Source organism: Triturus cristatus, chromosome 4_1 (genome assembly GCF_964204655.1).
Source record: "Triturus cristatus chromosome 4_1, aTriCri1.1, whole genome shotgun sequence".
NCBI lineage: Eukaryota > Metazoa > Chordata > Amphibia > Caudata > Salamandridae > Triturus > Triturus cristatus.
Window position 1 is genome coordinate 304017981 of NC_140585.1, and position 25518 is coordinate 304043498.

General features: G+C 49.9%; 1 protein-coding gene across 1 annotated transcript in view; it reads left to right on the top strand.

Annotated features, from left to right (window-relative positions):
- The first annotated feature begins 1112 nt into the window (after positions 1-1112).
- The window catches only part of LOC146854824 (adenosine deaminase 2-like), a 551112-nt gene continuing 526706 nt past the window's right edge, over positions 1113-25518 (top strand). Inside the window, exon 1 of the mRNA XM_085652184.1 lies at positions 1113-1419. Within this exon, the coding sequence (XP_085508310.1) occupies positions 1113-1419 (307 nt within the window). The remainder of the gene's footprint in view (positions 1420-25518) is intronic.

Sequence of the window (25518 nt, forward strand, 5' to 3'; positions counted from 1 at the left end):
CACACACATGCAGGTGCAGGAAATCTGCTGTGCATCTAAACCTCTATGCCCCATTATATACTAGGGACATATAGGAAGACTGCACCCCCTGGCCTATCTACTATGGACTTATAGGGTCTGTCATTGCCAATACTAAGTTTACACTATTACATATACCTTTTTAAACATAGCACTAGCCCTGGGCCAGGTTAGCAGAGCACAGGGTACAGTTAGAGTGAGTTACCACCAGTATCATTCAGCACAAAATGGGGGTGAACAGGGCAAAAGTATGTCTGTTTAACAGGATTGTTTAGCAAACAGCTCTTATGCAGGTAGGGATTTGCAGGCCAATTCTTATAATGGAGATAGGGAAACTACAAGTCCCAGTAAGCAAAGGGCTGTTGGCCAAAATTCCATGCATGGTTGAAAGGGAGCCTAATGGCATACAACTCGACCTATGCCTCATTGTTTCAAATTCACATGGGATGTTAGCTGGAATACCTCTTTAAGGCGGGGCCCAGACTGATTTGGTTGTGTTTGATTATATTCTTGAATGTCACTAAGAGCAAAAGCAATGGATTGGGACACTACCAGAACAATCATCAGTGCTTCAGATTCACAAAAGCATTCACTCTATCACTTTTTAAATTTCTTAGACAGACTTCCCAAGTGTCACAGCGTTTCCCAAACATGCATTGCGAAGACCTCTGTGGAACAGAGACTGAAGCTGCTCCTCCCTGATCAGATCTTATTAAGATCATCTGGAGTTGCTTATACTCGGGGCCATGCAGTTTAACTGGATTGCCATTTATTTTGTCGTGGGGCTAGGTAAAGACTACGCTGTAAATTTTCTATATATGTGGTCAGCGAACTGGGCAGAAGTACTAAGTTCAGAAATGACCAGTGTTTCAGAATGATGCATCCAACTCTTTTTGTGACAGAGGGCCAACTGGCAGTTGTGTACAGATGATTTCAGCCTGGGTAGGGATAAATGTGTACTCCAAACACTGTGAATACAGGCAACTCTCATGTGTTGTAAAAGGTTTCATTTTTGTGGATAATGTTTTGCTCTTCATTGAAATGTATGTTGTTTAGTTGTGCGTTTTGTCTCCCATTCAAGTAAACTGGTGATCATGGACCTCCACTGCTCCTGGCCTTTGGCGTGGTTTCTCCTGTGTTTGACCTCTTTCAGTCACCCCAGACCATTGCCCAGCGACCGCAATTCCCTGATACTAAAAGAGCTCTTCATCCATACTGGTCGCAACATTGAACTGGATGCACAAGAGGACCTTGCCAACCAGAAGCTCATGCATCTTAAGATGGAAGAGATGAATGAGGCCACCAGAACGGGGGCCTTTCCTCCCAGCATGCACTTCTTCAGAGCAAAGAGTCTCATTGATCAGAGCACAGTCTTTAGCTACTTAAAGAAAATGCCGAAAGGTAAGCATCGGGTCATTTGCACATGAAGCTTTTTATTGAATTTGCACCATAAAATGGCACCCTGGTCTTTGGAGGGTCTCTTTGAAAGTAGCCAATTGCTATATTAATTTCATGCAAAAACAACAGTTGATGGACAGAATGCAGAACAATGTCATATATTCACCCAGTACAGAGATCTGGGCCTAAATCCATTGTTTTTTTGCTCACCATGCCATTCCAGTTTGAAACCAGGCGTATGCAAATCCGTCTTGACCCTGTGCCTCATGGGAACAGTCCAGCCCGAATTGCCAAGCCAGGTCCTCCCTGGACTGGAAACAAGCATCCTAGGACCGGTTTCGGGGTTTCACCCCTCTTCAGCAAGGATAGCCTGATTGCAGTGGCATGGAGAGCACGGGGCCCACGTCTGGGCATACCCGTCCCACTCGGGTGACAAATGCAAAAACAACAGTCGATGGACAGAATGCAAAACAATGTCATACATTCACCCCAGTACAGAGATCCTCGCCTAAATCCATCGTTTTTTTGCTCACCATGCCATTCCAGTTTGAACCCAGCCATATGCAAATCAGTCTTGACCCTGTGCCTCATGGGAACAGTCCAGCCCAAACTGCCAAGCCAGGTCCTCCCTGGACTCGAAACAAGCATCCTTGGACCGGTTTCGGGGTTTCACCCCTCTTCGGCCAGGATAGTTTGATTCCAGTGGCATGGAGAGCTCAGGACCCACGTCTGGGCATACCCGTCCCACTCGGGGTGACAAATGCAAAAAAAACAGTTGATGGACAGAATGCAGAACAATGTCATACATTCACCCCAGTACAGAGATCTGGGCCTAAATCCATAGTTTTTTTGCTCACCATGCCATTCCAGTTTGAACCCAGTCATATGCAAATCAGTCTTGACCCTGTGCCTCATGGGAACAGTCCAGCCCGAACTGCCAAGCCAGGTCCTCCCTGGACTGGAAACAAGCATCCTAGGACCGGTTTCGGGGTTTCACCCCTCTTCAACCAGGATAGCTTGATTCCAGTGGCATGGAGAGCACGGGATCCACGTCTGGGCATACCCGTCCCACTCGGGTTGATGAATGCAAAAACAACAGTTGATTAATTTCCGGAGCATATGTCATTATTACTAATTCCACAACTATCACATTAGTACTGAATGCACTTATGCAAGTGGACAAAATGCGATCACAAGTTGTGTCTTGCAGGAAAGTGATGGTATGGCTTTGCATGGCCTACTTAACCATATAACATGTGTTTGCATGGACATGTTTCCTACATTTCGAACCTCTAAAACATTGATGACATTCCATTTTTTTAAGCATATGTAAGTCTCTAATCAGTGTTCAGAGATGGAAAGAGTATGTACATGCAGTATTCTCTGACTATTATTTTCCTCACTGGTCAGTTGCTTAGTAAAATGTTAGGTTAAAATTCACCATTACGAACTTGGTCCTGCTTAGAAACCCTGCGCTTCAGGGCCTCGGCGGGGGGCTGGGGTCAGACTTGCAGGAGCCCCCTTGGACCAGGCTGGGAACAGAACTCTCGTGACCACTGCTCGATCAACGGCACGCTGATGATTACTGCTACATCTGTCATTGTGGAGGGGTCCACCGCTGCCACGAACTACCCTGCTAAACATTTTAGCTTAGCTTTTGTTGTTATCTATTTTCTTCAGGGCGACAGATGCTTCGGTTCTGGAAGTATAGGGTGGGGGGTTTGGGGGGGATTTTGGGAAGGGGGAGTATCACTGTCCTCAGGGATGTTTTCGAACTGGCTCAGTTCGAGCCATTGTTTTTTGTTGTGTTCTGCACCTCTACACCGACACGACACAGACAGCATATTCCACTGCGCGAGCCGCACCTTCCCGCTCTGGCTGCAAACCACCGTTCTCCCTGAGGCCTGGGTCTATCGGCCCGCCTCGTTCTTCCCACACTTCCGGCCCAGATGTCTACTAGCAGGAGATCCCTTTATGTTCTATCTTGGAACGTGAATGGGTTGTTGGACCGTATCAAACGCACGGCAGTCCTTAAGTATGCTCAGCGCTACGCACCCAACATTCTCCTCCTTCAGGAGACACACCTTCTGGGAACCCAATGCCCCTTTTTAGCGTGATACGGGTTCAACAGGGTGTGGCACTCTGATTTCACACAGGTCTCCCGGGGGATGGCCATACTAGTACGTAGGGGGCCTCCCCTTCACCGTTGAGCGGATAACGAAGGACAAACAGGGCCGCTGTGTGGCTGTCACGGGTGGGCTCGAGGGAAACACCCTGAACCTGGTTTCTCCGTACTTCTCGCCTGCAACGCTTGCTTTGACCCTTCATCATCTCACATCCCTGATCTCTGCCTTGCCCCTGGGTCAGACAATAATTGGGGGCGACTTTAAAGCGGTCATGCAACCGTCTCTCGAAGCGACTGACGCGCCTTCCTCAGCGCGTACAACCTCAGCCAAGAAACTGCTGTACTAGTCGGCGGCTCTTGTTTTGTGCGATGTCTGGAGGGTTTGGAACGCCCGAGGGTCTCAGTACACCCACATCTCGGCGGCACATCACACACACTCTCGTATCGACTTACTCTTCCTGCCAGCCACTGACTGCCAGGTCGTCTCCGGCATCTCAATTCTACCCCGGGGGATTTCGGATCACTCGGCCATGTCGCTGCACCTGGTGGAGCTGTGGCGGGGACGCGGACGGTAGGGAGATTGTATAAAGAGCTCAAGGACACAATAGAACTGGAATTGTGCCACTACTTCCTTACTAACCAAGGCTTGGTTCCCTCCCCGGGCAAGCTATGGGAGGCCGGTAAAGCAACCATTCTTGGCATGGCAAGGGGTCAGGTACACGCTAAGCGCACGGCTCAATCCGAACACCTGACTCTGCTCGAGGCTCGGGCCACGCGACTGGAATTGGCCCTTTCATACTCTACTGACCCCCAGCAAGCTAGGCAACTGGTAGCAATTCGGAAGGAGATCCGACACATTTCCCTTCACTCTGCCAAGGCACTTTGGTGCTCCTCCGTGGCCGTGTCTATGGCTGGGGAGACAAAAATGGGATGCTGCTTCACAACCTGATCTCGTACCCCAGGGCAAACAGGATCATCCCAGAGATCCAGGACGCCACCTGAACCCGCCACCACACTTCTCGGGCCATCGCACAGGCCTTTGAGTATTATGCTCAGCTCTACTCCACTCGACCCCCCCCGAAGCTGCTCTCGCGGACCTACTGGGAAGGGCGGCGGTCCACCTCCCCTGTCTAACTAGGGCAGGGTTGACGGATCTTGATCTCCCCTTTACCCCGGAGGAGATACACGGAGCCATTTCCTTGTTGAATCTGGGGAAAACGCCCGTACCAGACGGTTTCCCGCAGGAGTACTATGCGTCCTACAAGGATTTGTTGGTATTCCACCTACTTGAACTTCTTCAACATGTGGCCGAAGTGGGCTCTTTTCCCCCAGAAACTGACATGGCCACTATTGTTGTCATTCCGAAAACCCAACCACCCTCGGCCTCCTGTGCGGACTACCTTCAGATCTCTCTATTCAATACTGAAATGAAGATCTGTGCTACAGCCCTAGCCCAGCGCCTTTGTCCTCTACTGAATAAGTTGGTCCACCCGGATCAATGCGGTTTTATGCCAGCTCGCGGAACCAGACATTGCATGAGGCGCCTCAACCTTGCCTTAACACACCGTCATCGCCTGACCCCATACCTAGCACTTCTACTTATAGATTTTGAGAAGGCCTTTGATACTGTGGATTGGAGCTATTTAGAGAATGTCCTTGTGACGATGGGTTTTGGAACCCATTTCCGATGCCTTGTTCGCGCCCTGCACTCCGCCTCCAAGGCCAGGGTGCTTACCAACGGCACCACCTCAGATGCGTTTCCAATTCGGAGAGGCACGCGCCAGGGATGTTCTTTATCACCCCTCTTGTTTGCGTTGGCGATGGAGCCCCTGGCCTGCCTCATACGCAGTGACACCCGGGTCCAGGGTTGGTCTTGGGATTCCCACCACGTGGACAAGAATGCCCTCTACGCTGATGATGTCCTGCTCTTCTTGACGGAACCTGAGAGCTCTGGCCCCCGCTGTTTGGAGGTGCTTAGGGCCTGCGGCTTAATCCGGCTAAATCTACCCTGATCCCTCTCCACCTCTCACGGGCATGCTTCGACTGGCAATCGACTATCCCCATCAGGAGGCAATCATTCAAGTACCTCAGGATCTGGGTGGCTCTGCTTCCAGAGCTGGAGTGGGCGCTCAATATTACCCCCCAGGTCGCGAAAGCCAAACATGATCTCAAGTGCTGGCACACCCTACCACTCAATCCTCTTGGAAGAGGAGCCCTTTTTAAAATTATGATCCTCCCTCGTTTTCTATACATTATCCAGAACATCATCTTTCACTTCCCGGGGAGTTGGTTTCGAGAACTGGATGGGATGATCACAAATTTCTATGGAGGGGTAGGAGACCACGTATCATCCTGGCTCGATGCCGAATTCCGCCCTTTGATGGGGGTATGGGTATGACGAATCTCCACCTTTACTACCTAGCCACCAGACTTCTCATTATCCACAACTGGTTCACCGGGGGTGTTCTGACCCGGCCATCCGAGTCGAACTTACAGACATGGACTTTCCGCACATCCAAGCTTACTTATACAGGGCTCCCATACCACAAGCTATGCCACCAATCACCAGAGCAGTCCTGGTGGCCTGGCGCTCCGCCCTGCACCACACACGCTGGGACAAGCATCTCACTCAACACACACCTCTATGGCAGGGTAAATGGCTGCAGGAGACAGCCGCCCTTACAGGATTCTGGCAGTGGGACCATGTTGGGATTTCTCTCCTTGGGGACGTGTGGGCCGGGGATCATATCAGGGCTTTCTCTGACCTGCAGCAGCGAAACACCCTTCACAACTCCCAATTTTTCAAGTACCTGCAGATCCGTCACGCCCTCGCCACCCACGTACCCATGGGCAGATCTCTACCCGAGTTTAGCCCGCTAGAGGCGCCGGTCATGATGGGAAACCTGGGCAGGGGGGGAGAGGGGGGTCTCCCGGATATACCGATCCCTGGTGAACAATGGTCCTACTACTTTAGCCTCATTAAAAATTGATTATCCAAAAAATAATGTTAGGTTAAATGCAGCTGTTTCAGTGCACTGTGCAAGTAACACATGCTTTACCAGCATACTGGGCACAGCCTCATTGTATGATTAATGAGCAGATATATTGTAATGTATTGCAACATTTATATAGGGCATGGGTTCCTGCGAACACTTTTCCAGGGGCCAAATAGTTTGGTGGCTGGTGTGACCGAGGATCACACTGATGCCAGCAGGGTGGTGGTTGTGGGGACAGATTGCTTTGGGCGGGGAAGGGTGGTAAGGTGGGTGTAGGGAAAGCGAAGCACACACATCCAGTTGCTGAACTGCCCAATGTAGAACCAGAAGACCTGGGTCAATTCCAGCTTCCCCACTTGACCTAATGTTGTGATCCTACCCAATTGTTTTATTTCACTTTCCCTCCTTTTTCTTCACTATAATAAAAGAGAATGTCAAAATTCTGGAATTCAGGATAAGCGCTGAACAAAAACTTCTCCTTTGTTTGATTTCATAATGTTGTTCATGTATACTAGCAACTCCAGCCCTGAGAGGGAGAACAAAACAATTTACATGTCATCTTAGTCCACTATCGGTATTGGTGTCAGCGAGGAGGGGAAGTATGAATGTTTCTCAATTCATATTTGAAATCTAGCACTTTAAAAAAAATACTTTTCAATGCACTGACATAATCTGATTTATTTGTTTTATTTCTAAAGTGCAACACATCCCCAAGGAGATAACTCCGCGCTAAGTAGTTGCTTCAACTAACCACTGAGATAATATATCTTAGACGTGCCCTCATACTGTCCATTACACCGGAAAAAGTTCGGCTTTCAACTCCTTTCTAAATCTGGTATGATTCTCAATGAGAAGAATTTCCAAAGGTAAGGAATTGCACCGAACAGCGGCTAAGTACAAGAAAGATCAGTCACCCGATCTAACTTACGTAATATGCTTGGTTTTCGCTAGGGCCATATTATGAGATCTCAAGTCTCGAGAGAGTTTATGAAATTCCACCCTGCCATGTAGAATCTCAAGTTAGATCACTTATGCATAGGCTAAGCATGCTGAAGCAGAGCCGAACCTGTCCGTCTTACATATTAGTTTGGCTGCCACGTTTTGCATAAACTGCAATCTAGTAAAAAGATAGTCACCAGAGAATACAAATAATGCATTGCCATAGTCAGTGGCGGCTGGTGACATTTGAAAGTGGTGAGGCGTACAGTTTGTGTGGGAGTGCACGACGGCGAGCGAGCAAGCGCAGCGAGCAAGCCCAAACATCTTAAGGAGGGTTCGGGGGGTTTTCCCCCCCGAGAAAAGTTTGAAAAAAGAGTGGGTAAATGGTGCATTTTCAAGAAAACTTGAGAAGCAAGAAGGTTAATAAAGCAATTGTGAAAGTGCAGTTATTACATTAATAAAGGGATGTCATAACAACATGTAGATAGAAATGTTTCTGAAGCTAGGCCCTGCCACACAACTATAAAATTAAAAGATGACTCCATATAATCAAGATCAAAATATTCCAACCCTGACCTTTTTTCTTTGCAAATCATTGTTTCTAGGTATGTTAGTTTTATTGCATCAACTACGGTAAGCTAGAGTTACAACTCATAGAATGCATTTTGTTGTAATACAAAAATGTTGACATTATTTGGCACTTTCATGACGATAGGCACAGTGTCAATCCTACACTACCTATTTGTGTGGGGCAATCAGGTCTCCTGATTCCAGAGCTAACAAACTGACCACTCCACCACATCCTCGGCAGTCGAGGTTACATGTTGCCGGCTTCAGCGGTGGATCAACACGCAGTGCTGTGATGTGTTGTTGGTATTAATAATTGGCACTTGTATGCCACTAAATATGTCATTGGTATGGTATTAATGGACAGATGGAAGGCGAACATTTTTATCTAGGGGCGGCCTCCTGATGCCCACACTATGCCTGGAGCTAATGAAAGGAGGAACCCCTGTTGTTGACAGTACAGTTTAGGTAAAGATACCTTAAGAATGTTGACTTCCCAGATCTCTGATCCATCCAGGAATAGCTCACCAAATCTAGAGTTTTTCTTTGCATTCTTGGACCTGTTCTGTTTTTCTAATTGTAAAAGCGAAGCTACAAGTACCAGAAAAAAGAAAAGAAAAAAGCTTGCCTGAATTAACTCACTGCTTGCCCATAGACCTAGAAACACTGAGGGCTCTGAGACAACCGAGGCCAACAAACACAATTAGGCAAAAGAAAATCATTAAAGACCAAAACACGCCAAATAATACACAGAAAATTCCACAAAGGTTGAAAAGCAAACTGGAACAAGATATTTAAAAAGTAAGAACTGAGGGATTTATGATAAATGATATACTGACCGTAGGTAGTCTTGTCTCCTTTGCTGGAAGTCTGTGGTAAGATCCGGGGTGGATTTGGGGCAAAGAGGTTGTCGTTGGCCTGCTTGTTTCCGAACAGTCTGGTCAGGGTCCCTGATTTGGAGTGGGTCTTCTTCATGGCGTCGGGTGCTCTGGGCCGGACCTGGGGTGCTCCGGGCCTGCTGCTCTAGCAGGGCATGCTGTGGTACTGGGGCGCACAGCAGATGTTGCTGTATACTGACTGGCCCAGGTGCAATGCGCTGGGCTGGGCTGGCCCACAGGGTGCAGGGGAGCCAGGGAACACCCAACCCTCTTCCTGCAAGACTGAAACTCGCACATGTAGGGCAACTCTCTCTCCCAGGGATCTACCCTGCTCCAACATCTTCATTCTTTTCAACAAGTGGTGTCTTTCATCTCTCTCTCCTTTTCTGGACTAGAGCAGACTACAAGATCTGAAGATACAAGTGGCTGCTGCTGTAGATAAAGAAGAATTCTTCCCATGCTCGGGAGCAGATGCTACTACTTGTCTGCACAATATGTCACTGCAGACTCCACCTAGTCTTGATTTGATATAAAACCCCCCTTGGCCAGAAAGGGCCTACGCTTTTGTGCTTTGGGATTGGTTAGCAAGGCCTAAGGTACTCTCTCCATGACGGGAGAGAGGGACCAGCCACTGCTCTCCCCGTGGAAAGGGGAACGGATGGCTTCCCAGACTCTTTCAGGACCCACCATTTGCCAGTATACTAGAAGGATTCCTTCAGCCCACCTCGGTGGGTGTGCGATAGCTTGCACTACTATGGAGAAAATTAGCCTCCAGCGCACCAAAACAATTACATACATCTGATGAACAAGTACAACTGCAAATGACGGAACCTAAACACGGTGTCAGCGCAGTTCCTCCCTCCCTCTAGCTTTAGAAACAAGCCCATAATGCAAGCACAAAGAACTACTTACACAGACGGCTAGCGCTCTTGCTCCCATTTCTAAGAGGTTTTGTATTGTTAAGAGTTTTGGAGAAAAACAGTAAAAATATAAATATGTGGAGGCTGGGTGAGACAGCAACAATGAGTGAATATTGTGGGGGTGAAGTGAAACTGAGCACCTAAAGGCAGTTCGAGGGTTTTCAACCTCTATGGTATTTTGCTTCTATTATATGTATTTGGAGATCATGATTTCCCTGACAAGATACCTCACATCAAGGCAATATACTGTAAAGTTGTGCATTTGTGGCACACGGGTCAATGGGTAGAATTAGTGAAGAGACTATATTGTATGTTGCAGGACATGTTCACAAGAGGGGTGTGAGTAGAGTGCAGTTGGTGGGGGAAGATCAAATATTTATGGATAATTGTGGCCTACTTACTGTGCCACCTGGGTACAGCAACTTGGCGGGCCTTGAATCGGGTCCTCAAGCACCTTTCTGTGGAATGAAATGCAGCCTTTCTGGGGAGAATGTGAATGGTAGGATGCACGGCGCTTGACCATGCTGTTGGCATAGAAGGGTGCCTGCTATACAGAAAAAGTGCGGAGATAATAGCAGGACCTCAAGAAAAAAACATTCTTGAGAGGTGGCCTGCCTCCTGAGTGACTCACCCTTGTTTGACCACGGACTGTAATAAAGCATAGGGGCATGCTGGCAGTGCCCTGCATGACGCAATAGTCCAGCAGAGCTCTGGTTACTTAGGCAAAATCATGCAGCTTGTAATTACCTGAGTCCTCACCGGATTCAACGTGATTTCTCCTCCTCTTGATTACATTATCACTGTGCAGTAGGTGAGCCCAGTCAGAATCAGCTAATGAAATGCAGGCCTTCTAATGAACTCGGATTCATCCATCCTCAAGGGAGAAGGGGTCACACCACAAGCCATGCCATTTATTGGGCATCTCTTTTACAATACGGGTACAGTCCAGGCCCCACCAGCCCCATCAATTCACTTCCCTGCCATGTCAAAGAAACAGAAGTGCATTAAATGCATATTATTGGTAAAAATTTAAGAGGTGTTGTGCAGCAGGCCTGCCTCTCTGCGGCGTGGGTGATTATTAGAGAAGGCCAGTGCTTTAAATGGGGGAAAAAAAGTGCAGGTACTCATTAAAATAGAGGTGTGGCAAGTGGGCGGGGCTAGGGGCGGGGATAAGGGCAAAATATCATCATACATCATTATTTCTGTACTAGTTGCAGCACATATTAAAACACATCAGAAATGTGTTTCTGTAAAAAAAAAAAACAGGTTAACTCATTACACAAAATGAAAGTCATGATGGCACTTTCACCCGAATGGTCGCTGCCCATCTGTTTGACAGTGCAGGGTCTGTCTAAAGACCCTGTCCTGTTAATCGCAGCGTGACACAAGCCCTCTCACCCCCCTGCAGTTTGGGGACAGACAGTCACATGGGCGCTGCTGGAATCTTTGCCAGCAAATCTGCTAGGCTGCTTCAGCCGAGTTAATTACTGCCCTGCACTGGAGGAGAAAACTAACCTGAGCCTGCTGTGTCGCCGATCAGGGTACCGGTACTCTCCCTGGCTACAGAGAAGTGTCGGTACTGATGGCAAAAAAATTCAAAAGTGCCGGTACTCCGTACCGGCGAGTACCGGCCCATTTAAAGCACTGGAAGGCATTTCCTTGTTAGCGTCTGTTTGCCGTCACTCCTGGCAGGCCGAGTGATGGATTGCCTGCCTGCACGAGCAAGACAGCTTTGGCCCTGATATATGTTGTTAAGCTTATTACTTCACTAAATAAAATACAAAAAATACTGACTGCCTGTTACAGAGGCCCTCTTTTGTGGCGCTCTTTATCCCCCTAAGCGCCGCGCCGGTGAAGGCTGGAAACTGTTCTCCAGTCTGGCAGCAGCGCGGAAATATCTTGGAAAGCCAAAAATATGTGTATATTCAGTTTACTCCTGCAAGGAATGTAGGCAGTGGGTGTGCAGATCACTCTACCAGTACCTCCGATTATTTTTAATTTAAACTCTCCTAATTAAAGGGGTGTTATGGAAGTGTATAACGGGAAATATCCAGCATTATTTGGAAGACCTCATTGGTGATTGCAATTAAAGTACATTCACACGTGTCGAAAAAACACAATTAATACAGCCAATAAATATTAACAAAGGATGCTCTGTTAAAATATATAAAATAAAACTTACCGTCAGCCACCTCAACTTCTGGATGGGGTCCCGACTCCCGCTCCCACTGTCCTCCGTTATTCCTGCAGCTCTCGTCATCAAGGAAAGGCAGCCTCCCAGCTCCCTCCCTCCCGTCTGCCAATCACAACGCTTCAATGGCAGAGTTGTGATTGGTGAGGCACAGCGGGTCGCGCCCCACCCGGGTCATTTTCTCTATGTATACTGCTGCATGCAGCAGCATACATAGAGAACAAGCATTGGCATAGCCAATAGGTCTCGCCTTTGGGACCTTATAAGTGTTTAGCCATGCAACAGTTGCATAACTAAACACTTATAAGGTCCCAAAAGCGAGACCTATTGGCTATGCCATTGCTTGTTTTAATTGCTGCAATCTATTGAAGCCTCACGGAGAACATCAAAGCGGCCACGAAAGTGATCGCAATCGCGATCAAACATCAAAGCGGCCGCGAAAGTGAAAGTAATCGCCGTAAAGCGTGACACGCGCGCCCACGCACATGCTCTGTAGCTCTAGGCTGGCCTGGTAGCACTTTTTGGAGCCCTCACAAAATGTCTCGCCAGACCAGCGCATGCGCTTGGTCAGGCGAGACCTAAAAAGGGAGAGTGGGCGGTCCTGCACGAGGGTAGGGGGGGAGTGGCTTGCCCACTGTTGTTGTTATTGACTGTTTGGTCGGCCCCAGGGCCGATTAAACAGTCAGTATGCACAACATTGAGCAAGCCACTCCCCCCTGCCCTCGAGCAGGACCGCCCACCCCCAACCAGGCACTTCTGCTTTATTACCATTTATGTTTCTGCCTTCACGCACGGCGAGAAAGTAGTGGGGCAACGCCCCCACGCCCCAATGGGGGAGCCGCTTCTGGCCATAGTCTAGGCTACTTGTTATTGGGGTCTGGACTATGGTTTTTCGTCAGGCTGTAGGAATATATTTGAACATTCTTCTCAGCAGCTTAAGAATGCCGAAGCATTTACCACATGTAGCCCTGACATACTCTTGCATGTAAAGTTGGTAATCAATAATGACTCCAAGGTTTTACTGAGCGAAAATGTTGCTGCGTGTTTATTAAATGCACTTTTTGAATTGTGAAGAGACTATCATACTTTTACACATTTGCTGCAAGATGTCTTTATAGATGAAGGTGTTACTTAAGTTAAGCAGAGCAGGACACACTACTTGCTTCCTTCCTTTAACTGCAATTAGCCTTTAAATTAATGCTTGCCTGTTTATTTACCTTGTTTTAATATTAGTGCTGAGTCGAGTAAACAGCAACCAGTGCTGCTGTTAACCAAGGGAACACACCTAAAGGTCAGGAGGGCCGATTGCGGCCCCCACATTGTACTTTTACTTTGAGTATCACTGATAGAGGGCTTACTACCCCTCTGTGGAGTGCTGAAGAGCTTGTGGTAGTACGCTGCACCGTGTAGGGTGTGTGGTTGGATGGGTGTTGTCTCTGTTTTGATAGCATGTGGGATGTTCTTCCATGTCATGCATAATGACCACCGAGGTGCAATGATGGTGTTGTGGGTCGCTGAGCTTAGCAGCGTGATGGATGACGAAATGTGAGAGACAGGAAGGCAGTTAATGGCTTTCAGTAAGCTGGCAGCTTTGAGCAGCATTGCAGGTCTTCTATTATATTTCTGATTTTCATAGTGCAGTTATCTTGTTACTGCACTGGGTTCTGGATTCTGAGATATCTACTTTAAAGTTTATGGTCCAGAGACGTAATTCTGGGTGGTGAACTCCGCTCCGCTCGCGGAGTTTGCAGAGTTTTCTGCACTCCGCGTTACGCAAAGCTCGCGGAGTTCTGAAAAACTCAGTTTTTTTTCTCGCTCACATTCGTCAACGTCAAGTTGGCGAACGCGACCGAGGAAAATCAACCTCCCAGTGAGATTTTTCCTCGTTCGCGATCGTCAACATCAGGTTGGCGAGCGTGGAAAATCCACATCCAGGCAAGATTTTCAACACAGGGGTCAGGTTTCTCATTACGAGTGGCCGCGTATGCTCACGACAGCTCGCATTGAGAAACTGCCCGTTTGCGTTGCGAAAGCTGCCGCTCAAGTAAAAATCTACTTGAGCGGCAGAAAAGGAAAGCAGGGACCGCTTGCACCGTGCATTGTGCAGTTCGCAATGATTGCACAGTGCAGACAAGCATCCTGCACTGTGCAATTACCGCGAATGGCATTTTTCTATCGGACTGCAGCTGAGTTTGTTTTGCACTTCGCGGAGTTCCGCGTAGTGCAACTCCACGAACTGCGCGAACTCTGCCCAGGGTTACAGAGAAGGCATAGGTTGGAGTAATACATGGATCAGAGAACTGGCTAGGATGCACATTGTTTCCATCCTCCCATATCTGACATCTAAAGATCCAAAGGAGACATTGCGAGGTCACTAGTTCTTCACAAGATCACACTGATTTGTTGGGAACTTTTATAAGTGCAGGCACTCCTCCTTCAAAAGTTATGTTATGGGGGCATGGCCAAGATGGCAGACTGTTGAGACACGTTTTCTAATCTCTCTGTCTCCACAACTTCATTATCATCATTAAGCTCCCTTCCTGCAAGCCTTGAATCGTCCCCATGGCCTTGTCCAGATGGCGGCTACTGGGAAACACAAAGTGGGAGATTGTGGACCCCAGCTGACATGGAGATCTGATCCCCTGAGCAACATCTGCAGGAGGCGAGAGCCGCGCTTAGCTGCAAAATGGTGACTGCCGGCCTGGGCTCAGGCGCTGCGGCCTGCCTGTTCTATCCCTAAGCTCAGATTCCATGGTGGTCCATCTTCGTAACATGTCGGTCCTTACAGAGAATGGGCTTCACAAGCGACCCAGCCTTGACTGCATGGTGAGCCTGCTGCGGGTGCTTGCCTCCAGGACTGAAAGACATTACAAGGCTGGGGCAGTGGTGTGCACCCAACGGCCTTGCTGATCTTCCTCACTAGTATGGGGGGAGCAGATGCCAGTGTTCCCCCCGCTGCATTCTGCAGAGGTAAGGGGGCTGTTTACCCCACACTGGGACATTTGCAGAGGCGACTAGGGCCGCCTGGAGCCCTGTGTGTCCCTCGATGTAATACCTACTCATGTAAGACAGTAGTGTTATTTCTGAGTGATATTCCAAACAATTTTTTCATTAAACCCTTCCTTCTCCGTATTCAAAGTAAAGATCCAAAAGGTTTCCCTTTGTTTACTGATCCGTTCCATCGATGATCCCGCTTTTGATCTTACTGTCTCCAAAATGACCCATCTCAGATTTGTATCTGAGTGGTTTTAATCATGGCAGTGTTGTACAATAGGGGCTGTCATTCTGCCTGTGCGAATTGCAGACTTATGTTCGCTGCATCTTACACGAAATTCCCTGCCTTTCTCTCCGATGTATCCCAGTGGACATGGGCACAATAATGTTCTGGCTTCTATAATTTGTCACATGCTTAAGTTTGCCACTTCTGCCATTGTACAGCCAACAGTCTGCCACCATGGCTGTCTCACAAGCGTGGCATGAGCCACATTGGTGGTTTGATATTTGATATTTGAGGGGGTATTTATAAAGCGCAGCGTTCGCTCCGGAGGGAGCATCATGGCGTTGAAAAACCTGGATGCCCGGTCAAAGGTAGGTGCGAGGGAGGCTAGATGGCGGCTTTAGTCCAGTTGTCGGGGAGATTAAAGATCCAAGTTTTGAGAAGTTTTCTGAAAGGCTTCTCTAAGGTCTGTTGTCTCAGGTGTTTAGGCATGCTGTTCCAAGCTTTGATGGCCAGGGAGCTTAACGTTTTTTCACCTTTTGACTTCAAGTTGTACCTGGCGGAGGACATGAAATTGCCATGGGCAGAACGAAGGGAGCGGCTCGGGTTGTAGTGTGGAAAGCGTCTAGTTAAGTATATAGGACCAGTGTTGTTGAAAGCCCGAAAGGCAACAGTAAGAATTTTGAAAAGTATTCTTTTATGGAGGGGTAGCCAATGCAATGTTTCTAGGGCTGCAGAGATTGAGGATTTGCGGGGTAATTTTAGGACCAGGCGGGCGGCAGTATGGAGAATGCTTTGGAGTTTGGTAAGAGTGGATTTTTTGGTCCCAGCCAGGAGGCCGTTACAGTAGTCAATGCGCGAGATTACGAGGGCTACTGTTACAGTTTTCCTGGCCTCAAGAGGGAGAAAGTCGAAGAACTTTCTGAGAGATTTAATTGTACCGAAGCATCTGCCGGCGACCGTCCTGGCGTGTTGGTCGAAAGATAGATCTGCGTCGAATACTACACCTAGGTTTCTAGCTGATGTAACGGTTTGAGGAGGGGCAACAGAGTTGTCCGGCCACCAGAGGGCTGGGCAGAAGGAGGTGTTCTTTCCGATGGGGAGGATCTCTGTTTTACCAGAGTTACATCGGAGATGGTTAGAGTCCATCCATTGGAAGACCGCAGTTAAGCAGTTTTTAAGATTGAGCTCAGCTTTATTTGAGTTGTCCTCAAGGGGTACAATCAACTGAGTATCGTCGGCATACGAGGTGACGGGTATGCCGAAAGATTCAATCAGAGTAATGAGGGGGACGAGGTAGATATTAAAAAGGAGGGGACTCAGGATGGACCCTTGGGGTACTCCAGAGGAGACCTTTTTCTCCTTAGATTGAAAAGGACCAAGGGCGACGGTTTGGGCCCTATCGCTGAGGAATGATCCTATCCATGATAGGGCTGTGTCTGAGATCCCTATAGCCATCAGTCTGTTGATCAAGATAGAGTGTGATATGGTATCGAACGCTGCCGTGAGGTCGAGAAGTATCAGAATGGCTTTCTTTCTCTGATCTTGCAGCGTTTTAATAGTGTCAGTCAGTTCGATCAGAGCAGTTTCAGTTGAGTGTTTAGGGCGGAAACCAGATTGTTGAGGATGAAGTATATTATGGGTTTCCAGGTAGATTTTGAGTTCCTTATAAACTAACTGTTCAGTGATTTCCCAAAACAGGATCATTTTTATTCTCAGTCATGTTTCTGGTATGCACCAGCACGTCTCTGAGGTTACGGTTTCTTCTGTATGCTACTCTAGGGAGTCTCATATGTTCTTCATCTTCATGTACGTTCAGTATCTTCCAGTTTTTATTCAAAATATTCTTGATTTTGTAATTCAATTGTGAATGGTTAACTACACATACAATTTGATCATTAGGTTCTCGAGTGGTGCCCTGTAATAGCGCATCCGCTTGTAATATTCATCCTGTTTAAAGGCAGTCTTGACTAATCGATGGAGGTACCCTCGATCTAGGAGACGTTTTCTCAGAAGGTCACCATGCTTTTTAAAATCTTTGATGTTGGTACAGTTTCTGCGAACACGCAGAAACTCACCAAAAGGGATGGAATCTTTTTGACTTGAAGGGTGAAAACTCTGATGTTGGAGGATACTATTTTTAGCTGTTGGTTTACTAAAAAAAAGAACTTGTAACGTATCGTATAACCAGAAATAAGTATGTCTAAGAATTCCACTTCTGAGGTGCTGAAATTGGCAGTAAATTTGAGATTAACATCACTGGCATTAAGCCATTCGATGTATTCCTGTAGCGTTGTGGTATTGCCACTCCAAATGAGAAAGATATCGTCTATAAAATGGTTCCACGTTTTAACATTTTCAAAGAATGGCGCTGCCTCATTAAAGATGTGCTTGAGCTCGTACTCTCCCATGTAAATAGTCACTATGCTCGGGGCACAAGAAGCCCCCATGCTCGTGCCTTTAATCTGCTGGTATGTAAGTCCATTAAATTCAAAAAAGTTATTTAACAGGACTACGTGCAAACATTCCAGGATAAAGGCATCTGGCCTGTCGCTAGGAGAGGAGAGATGCGACGGATTGTAACGCTTGACATTGAGGAATGTTGGTGTACAAAGCCTCAATGTCAAGCATTACTAGGACTTCATGATCAGGGTCAAAGGGCATGTTTTCAATCTTATCAATCATATCCCCAGTGTCTCTGATATATGATTCATAGTTCTTTGTTAATGGGCAGAGATACGTATCCACGTATTTAGAGAAGGGCTCTGTGCTTGCTCCTGTCATAGAAATAATCAGTCGTAAGGGAGGATCGGTAGTACTTTTGTGGGTTTTCTGAACCCCATAAAGAGCTGGTACTACCGGGCATGATTTGTTCAAATAGACATATTCTTGCTGGCAAATATGTCCTTCCTCCAAGACCCTCTTGGTTATTTATTGGATAATAGTGTTCAACGTACCCAGCTCCCTGGGGTGTGTTTTTTTTTGTAATGCTCCTGGACCGCTAGCATGTCATTGATTTTATTGTTGTAGTTCGTTTTGTCCATCACTACTATGCCCCCTCCCTTATCACAAAGATTGATGACTATTTCTTTATTGGTTTTAAGGTTACTGAGAGCTAGATTTTCCCTAGATGACAAATTGTATCAATTATAAGGGAGGTGTTTTGTAATACATTGTACTTCATTTAGGACTGTCTTTTCAAAAATACTAACCTCTGGTCCCACCATCTCCAACGCAGGTGTAAAAGTGGATGGTGGTTTATATTGGGATTGGTTAATTTCATTGTTTTCTACTGGATGGTGCATGAAGAATTTTTTTAATCTTACCTTGCGAAAAAAGGAAAAGATGTCTTGATGAAGCTTGTAAATGTTTTTTTTATATTCAAATTTTATTGATTTTGAACATGTAAAACAAATCATCAGGTACACGGAAGGCATTAAATCAAGTACAATCCTGTAATCAATGCATCCCCCAAGCCCGAACCTCAAAAGACATGCACAGACAGGACATGGCGTCAGGCTACTCGAAACCCTCAACATTACCCAACCATTTCCCTCAAACTTTACGATACTTTTTGCCTCACCCCTTGACCATGTACAGGGCGTTCTCATGGGTCGCGCACCAGTCCACCCCTCTACGCTACCGCCCCAGGTCAGGTAGATCGGGACTTATCCAAACCGCCGCTATGTCCCGTTTGGCCACGATCATAGCTGTATTAAAAAGTAACTTTTCATTTCTGGACCCATCCAGCCCATCCGTGATCCCCAGTAGTGAGTGACGTGGGTCGTGGGGAACCTCCCAACCCAGTACCTCTGTAAATTTTGCCTCGAGAGACCCCCAGAACTGCTCCTACCGGGGACACGACCACACTATGTGGAACAAATCAGCCGGGGTGTAAGTACATCTCACACATGACGCGTCCGGGCGCAAGCCCGCTCGGAAAAGACGCAGTGGGGTGAGATACGCAGCGTGCAGGTAGTAAAGCTGAATCAGCTTAAGTCTGGCGGAGACAGTGACTGTCCTGGGGGCCATGAGAGCATCGCGCCAATTTACTTAATCGAGGGGTCCCACGCATTCCACCCATTGATCCCTCAACTTATCTAAGGAGGTGGGGGTGTTGTTAACTAAAGTGCGATAAATGCGGGAGATACCCCCCTTACCCAAGTCACCCATCAATGTCTGGGCCTCAATGGGGCTATATTCGGGGAGCCTAGTGTCATCTGGGATCTGTGTGTGGAGGGCGTGTCTCATCTGCAAGTATTTATAAAATTGGGACGAGTGTAGGGAGTATCGGGTTTGAAGCTCCTGTAAGGAAAGTACATGGCCTTTAGCCCACACGTCTCTTAGTTGTGAGATGCCAATAAGGTCCCAAGTTCTAAATCCCTGCAGTCCGCCAACCTCCCGGAGCCAGGTCCCATGCCAGAGAGGTGTGCATTGGGTCAGTTTGTGCGTCCATCCGATATGGCGCAACGAGCCCACCAGGCCAGTAACACAGAGCGTGTCACCTCAGGCAATCGGGTTGGGATGGACTCAGCTCCAACCTATAGGCCGGGTCAGACCTGCCCCCATTGAACCAATCGTGGACCACCAGGAGACGTACGGCCAGGAAATAAAGGTATAAGTACGTCATCCTCATATGTCCATCAAAGGAGGGAATCCGGCAGGTGGACAGAGCCAGGCGCACCCTCCCACCACCCGAGAGAAACCAGGTCGCTAAACTGTCCAGTTCCTGGAACTAAGTCCTGGGAAAGCAGAAGGGGGTATTTTGGAGGACATAAAGAAATCTGGGGAGGATCAACATTTTAAACAAGGCCACCCTCCCCAGGGGAATCAGAGGTAGCGTTTTCCATTTAATGAGATCTTCCTTGGCCTTCTTAACCAACGGGGCTACATTAAGAAACCAGCCCAGCTCGGGGAGGAGGGTAATCCATGTCCCCAAATACCTAAAGGATTGTCGCTGAAGTGGTATGGTGGATTGCCACTCAAAGCACTCCCTAGTGAGATGCAAGGGGACCAGAACCGATTTCCCAGGGTTTAGTCGCAGACCAGATGCCTGTTCAAAAGAGTGTAAGATCTGGAGGCAGTGCGGCCTGGAAGAGGCTGGGTCAGTCAAAAAGATCAGGACATCGTCCGCATATAATGCGATTTTGTCTGCCTCACTATTAGGCCACTCCCAGCCACGAATGTGATCCTCAGCACGCACTAGGGAAGCCAAGGGCTTCATCGCCAGGGCGAATAACAACGGAGAGAGGGGGCAACCCTGCCTAGTGCCCCTGGCGATGGGAAAAGCCTCCGATAGCACCCTGTTGACCAGCACTCGTGCTCTCGGGCGGGCAGAAAGGACACTGACCAGTGATCTGAAATGAGGCCCAAATCCCATCTCGGCCAGCACATCCATCAAATATGTCCAGTCCACCGAGTCAATGCTTTTTCGAAATCCACGGACAAGAGAGCTAAGTATGGGGTAAGCACGTGCCAGTGGGCAAGAGCCAGTTGCAGCCTCCGGAGGCAGTGGTGGGTCCCCCACTGAGGCATGAACCCACATTGGTCCGGGTGGACCAACGAGGTTAAGTAAGTTTTCAATCGTTGAGCCAGAATGGTGGCAAACAATTTAATTTCTGTGTTGAGGAGGGAGATGAGACGATAGTCCGCGCATCTACGAGATGGAGGCTGGGATTTTGGGAGAACCACAATAGTGGCAATGTCAGTTTCCTGGGGAAAGGAACCATTCTCCATGGCCTCGCGGAATAAGCTGGTCAGGTGGGGCTTTAGCGTGTCTCGGTATGTAACATAGTATTCCTGAGGAAGACCATCGGGGCCCGGGGTCTTACCCGAGGAGGTGAGGGTTATCGCTTCTTCGAATTCTTTGCGTGAAATGGGACGATCCAGGTCTTTCTAGACGGCCGTTTCCAGCTTCGGGAGACGCACCCCACCCTGCTCAAGGAGGGCCAAGAGTGACAGCTCAGGGGATTGCGTTGTGTATAGTTTAGGCCGCGAAGATGTTAGCCATCGCCAAAGGGGCACGGTGCACCTCTCCTGCCTCGTCATCCACCTCTGGGATAATACGATTCATCCTGGGATATGTGGCCAGCCTGTGCAGGATCGTGCCATTTTTGTCCTACCAACAATAGATTCTCGCCACGAGGACCTCCAGGGGAGCTTAGCTGCGTCCAAGGATAACTGTCTAATGTCATCCCGAAGAAGGGCGAGCTGACGGGCTTGGGCGACATCTTCTGATGCGGATAGGAGCTGTTCCAGGCGGAGTGCCTGCGCCTCCTTGGATGAGATCTACTGCGATTGCGCCTGCCTCTGGATCTTTAGCTGCCCTTTAGCGACGCCACGTATGGTCGCCTTCCCTGTCTCCCAACCCGGGGAGGCTACAGAGCACTCATTATGAGTGAAGTATTGTTTAAGCTCCTTCCCCACCACTTTTTTAAAGACTTTATCTTGGAGGAACCAGGCGTTCATCCTCCATGTTTGGTGGGCCGAAGGAGGGGGAGCCCCAGTGCTGAGGAGTACCGGAGAATGATCGGAAATGCCTCTGGGCAGAATGCGGATGTCTAAAATCGCAGAACAGTCAGGCGCAGGGAAGAAGATCGCATCCATGCACGCACGTGTGTGGTGGGCCATGGAGGTATGTGTGAATTGAGTGGTGTGGGGTTGCCATGTGCGCCATGCATCGCAGAGTCCCAGGGATTCGGACCAGCTCTTCAGTTGTTTTGCGTGCGCGCCGTGCAAGCAGCAGAGGGAGGACCCGTTGTGTCAAGAGCCGGGGCCAGAACTGCATTAAAGTCACCCGCCGCAACCATGTTGCACGTGGGCATATTATTTAGCAGGGCAGCTGTGTGCGCAAGTGTGGACGTGAGCATCGAGGGGGGGACATATACTGACATGAGAGTGAGGGGGGAGCCAGCCAGTGACCCAGAAACTGTCACAGACGACCCTTGAGGATCATGAATCACTTGGGAAAGTACGAATTGCAGGGTGCGCCTCAGAAGGATGGCCACCTCTTGTGAGCCCCTGGAAAAGCTGGAGTGCCATACTCTGTCGTAGCCGTATCAAGCCAAGAAGGGGCAGCAGTTACCTAAGAGGTGCATTTCCTGAAGCATGAGAATATCTATGTAGAGACGCTGCGCATATCTTAGAACCGCTGTTCGCTTATGCCGATCTAGCAGACCATTGACCTTCCATGACAACACGTGGAGAGACGCCCTAGGTGTAGTGTTAGCGATCATGGTAGGTGTTACCTTGTCCAGAACGCGCAATCCGATGGGGGTATATAGCGAAGCGTGGGAGCCCACATTGATATGAGCATTCGCCTGCTATATGAGCAAATCCTGTCTTAATAAAAATAGCCTGTGTCCTTCCATGGTAGCTGAAACAAAAACCAACAACAACATAGGGAAAAAAACCTTCCCAAACTTCCCACCCTACACTTCAGGAACGGAAGCATCTGTCGACCCCCCAGGTAACCAATACCAAATTACAATGCGTGAACAACCAAACTAAAACGCTTCGGAATGGGGAAGCATGGAGGACCCCTCCTCTTGTCCGGATATGTGTATACGAGTCCATCGAGAAAAACAAGAAGCGTCTGAGTTAGAGTGCAGTCTCCCGCCGCGGAACCAGGCCCGGCGGGCAGAGACCGGTTCAAGCCGGGTCTTTTAGGAGCATTGGGCTACGTGATAGGTCCGTGTCTGGGAGATCAATCACAGGAGACCAGGGCGAGATACCCCCGCCACCCAGGCGGTCAGAGGAGCCCGAGCGCCTCCCAGTCGAGGATCCCTCAGCGAGAATGATCGACTGTTGAGTGGCCCGGCGGGGAATCTGAGCGGGCCCTGCTCTGCCCACGGCGTCTGTGGGAACAGTTACGCTGAGGCCGAGGAGCAGGTGGACCGAGCTGGCCAGGTCCACCCTCCGCTCCTCCCGAACCCGGGGATCGGCCTTCAGCCCGCAGAGGGCGCTCCTCCGTTGCCCAGGTCCAGGCCTCCGTCGGGTTGTCAAAGAACAATGTCTTGTTTGCGAACACCACACGCAGGCGAGCCGGGAAGAGGAGCCGATACTGAATGGTAAGTGCCCGCAACTTTTGCTTGAACTCCCCAAAAGAGCGGCACTGGCCCTGGACCTCGCAGCTTTAGTCTGGGAAGATCATGATGTGGGAGTTTTCATGATGGAGCCGCTGCTGCTTGCGGTCTTCAGACAGGATGACATCGCGATCTTTTAAATTAAGGACCCGCATTATGATGGGGCGAGGAGGTGCACCCGTCGCTGGCCTGGGGGCCAAGGATCGATGGGCCAGCTCAATTGCGAACCAAGGAGAAAGAGAGCCCCCAGGGACCCATGAGTTCAGCGACTTTTCCAGGAAGTCCACCGCCCGGCCCTGCTCCACCCCCTCTGGAAATTCCACCAGGCAGAGGTTGTTGCGGCGGGACCTATTTTCTGTGTCTTCCGCCCGACGATGCAATTCCTGAGTGTGCGACTGGAGGCGGGCCACCTGCCCCTTGAGCTGCTGGACATTCTCTTCCACAGTGAAGATCCGGGTTTCAGTCTCTTTAATCCTGGCAGTTGCGTTGAGGAGGTCCTGCCGGATGAGCGTCATGTCCACTCGCACTTCTGCGATCTTACCCTCCACCGAGGTCTGAGATGCATGGATGGCCTGCAGGATGGTGGCCAAATCCGCCGATGGAAGAGCCTCCTGCTCGGCCACACCCCCGGTAGCCCCCACATCCGAGGTGGTGAATCGGTCCATTTTTGTCTGGGTGGCAGGGCCCCTCACCGACCTATCCGTTCTGCCCATGGCAGACCCCGGGTAGTCCCGGAACCCTAAAGTCCCCACGAGTGGACCCCATAGTGGGAGGCCGACAGAGTGACTCAGGTTGACCAGGGTCTGGCAGGTGCAAGCAGTCGGTGCGAAGACCAGGGGCGGACCAAGTTACCTCCCCAAACGTACGACTAGCGGAGAAGGAGAAGGCAGCAAAAGGGTCTTGATCCAGAGGCGCTGAGGGGATGGCTCTTCACCACCACAGTCCCTAGAAGGCGCACCAGGAGAGGGGAGTTGGGGGGGGGAAGAGGCGGGGGGAGAAGAGCCACAACAACCTGGGGGCCCCCCTCATCCCACCCGCCGCCCAATCGACGGCCGAATCCATACCTCAGGACCGGATGCCACAGCACCCCCACTCCTTACCTCTAGACCAGCTCACAGGAGAGCAACAACCAGTTTGTGGGCAGGCCTCCCTCACTTGGACTCCGTAGGACCCCCACAAGCGGCCTCCACGACAGGCAATGGCCCGCAATGACAGCGGCCTCTGTCCAGGGGCGACAGGAGAACGCCACCTCTAGCAGGCAGCACAGCAGGCGAAACCAGGGGGGCCAAAGGATTACACCTTGCCACTGAGGAAGGAGGGCCCAGGGCTCAGGCGAGCTGCCCGAGGAGATGCCAGCCTCACTTGTCCCTCTCCCAACCACCGCCGTGGCCTGGGGTGGAGGAAGGCCCACGATAAGGACCCCCCCGCCACCCGATATATGTGGCCAATCACCCCCGTCCCCAAGCACCTCCTGGGGCGTTGATCAGGCAAGCGCCGGGGGAACGTGGTCCGATTGGACCCAAGGCCAGGCCTCCATACAAGGAGGGAGCACCTCTGCCGGGAACCCCCTCCGCCGCTTAAAGATGCGGCCGACACCACCTCTCTGCCCCTTGTCCCAAGGCCGGGGGGCTCTGCTGTCGACAGAGACCGCCTCCAGGGCAGGATTCAGGAGGCCCAGGCTCACCAGAGTGGATTCTGAGCCCCAGAGCCTCCCTCCGTATCAGGCCTTCCGCACCTGCAGAGGGGGCCCCCTCCCAACAATCACGGGACCCCCTCCCGCAGCCGGGACTCACCGCCAGCAATGAAGGAGTGCTGCACTGGCCCTCAGGTCCCAGCCCCCCCCCTCCGTCGGCAACGCACACGGGCCAGGAGGCACCCGGGCTGGATCGAAAACCGGCCCCAGTCAACTCCGGCCCTCCCCGCCACTCAAGCCACCACCACGTGGCCAGCCAACCCCGCCGCACGACACAGCAGCCGAAGGGGACGTCCTGACACAGGGACCCTGGGAGATGGCAGCGATCCCGGGCGGGGAGGGCCTCCTGGCAGCTCCTCGTCACAGACAGCCCGCTCAATCAGCAGGCCCAGCCGGATCTCCAGCCACACGTCAGCCTGCAAGTGCCCCAGGGGGGTCAGCAGCACCCCGGGGCTCGTGGCACTTCGCCAGCACCTCCCGGCACCTCTGCAC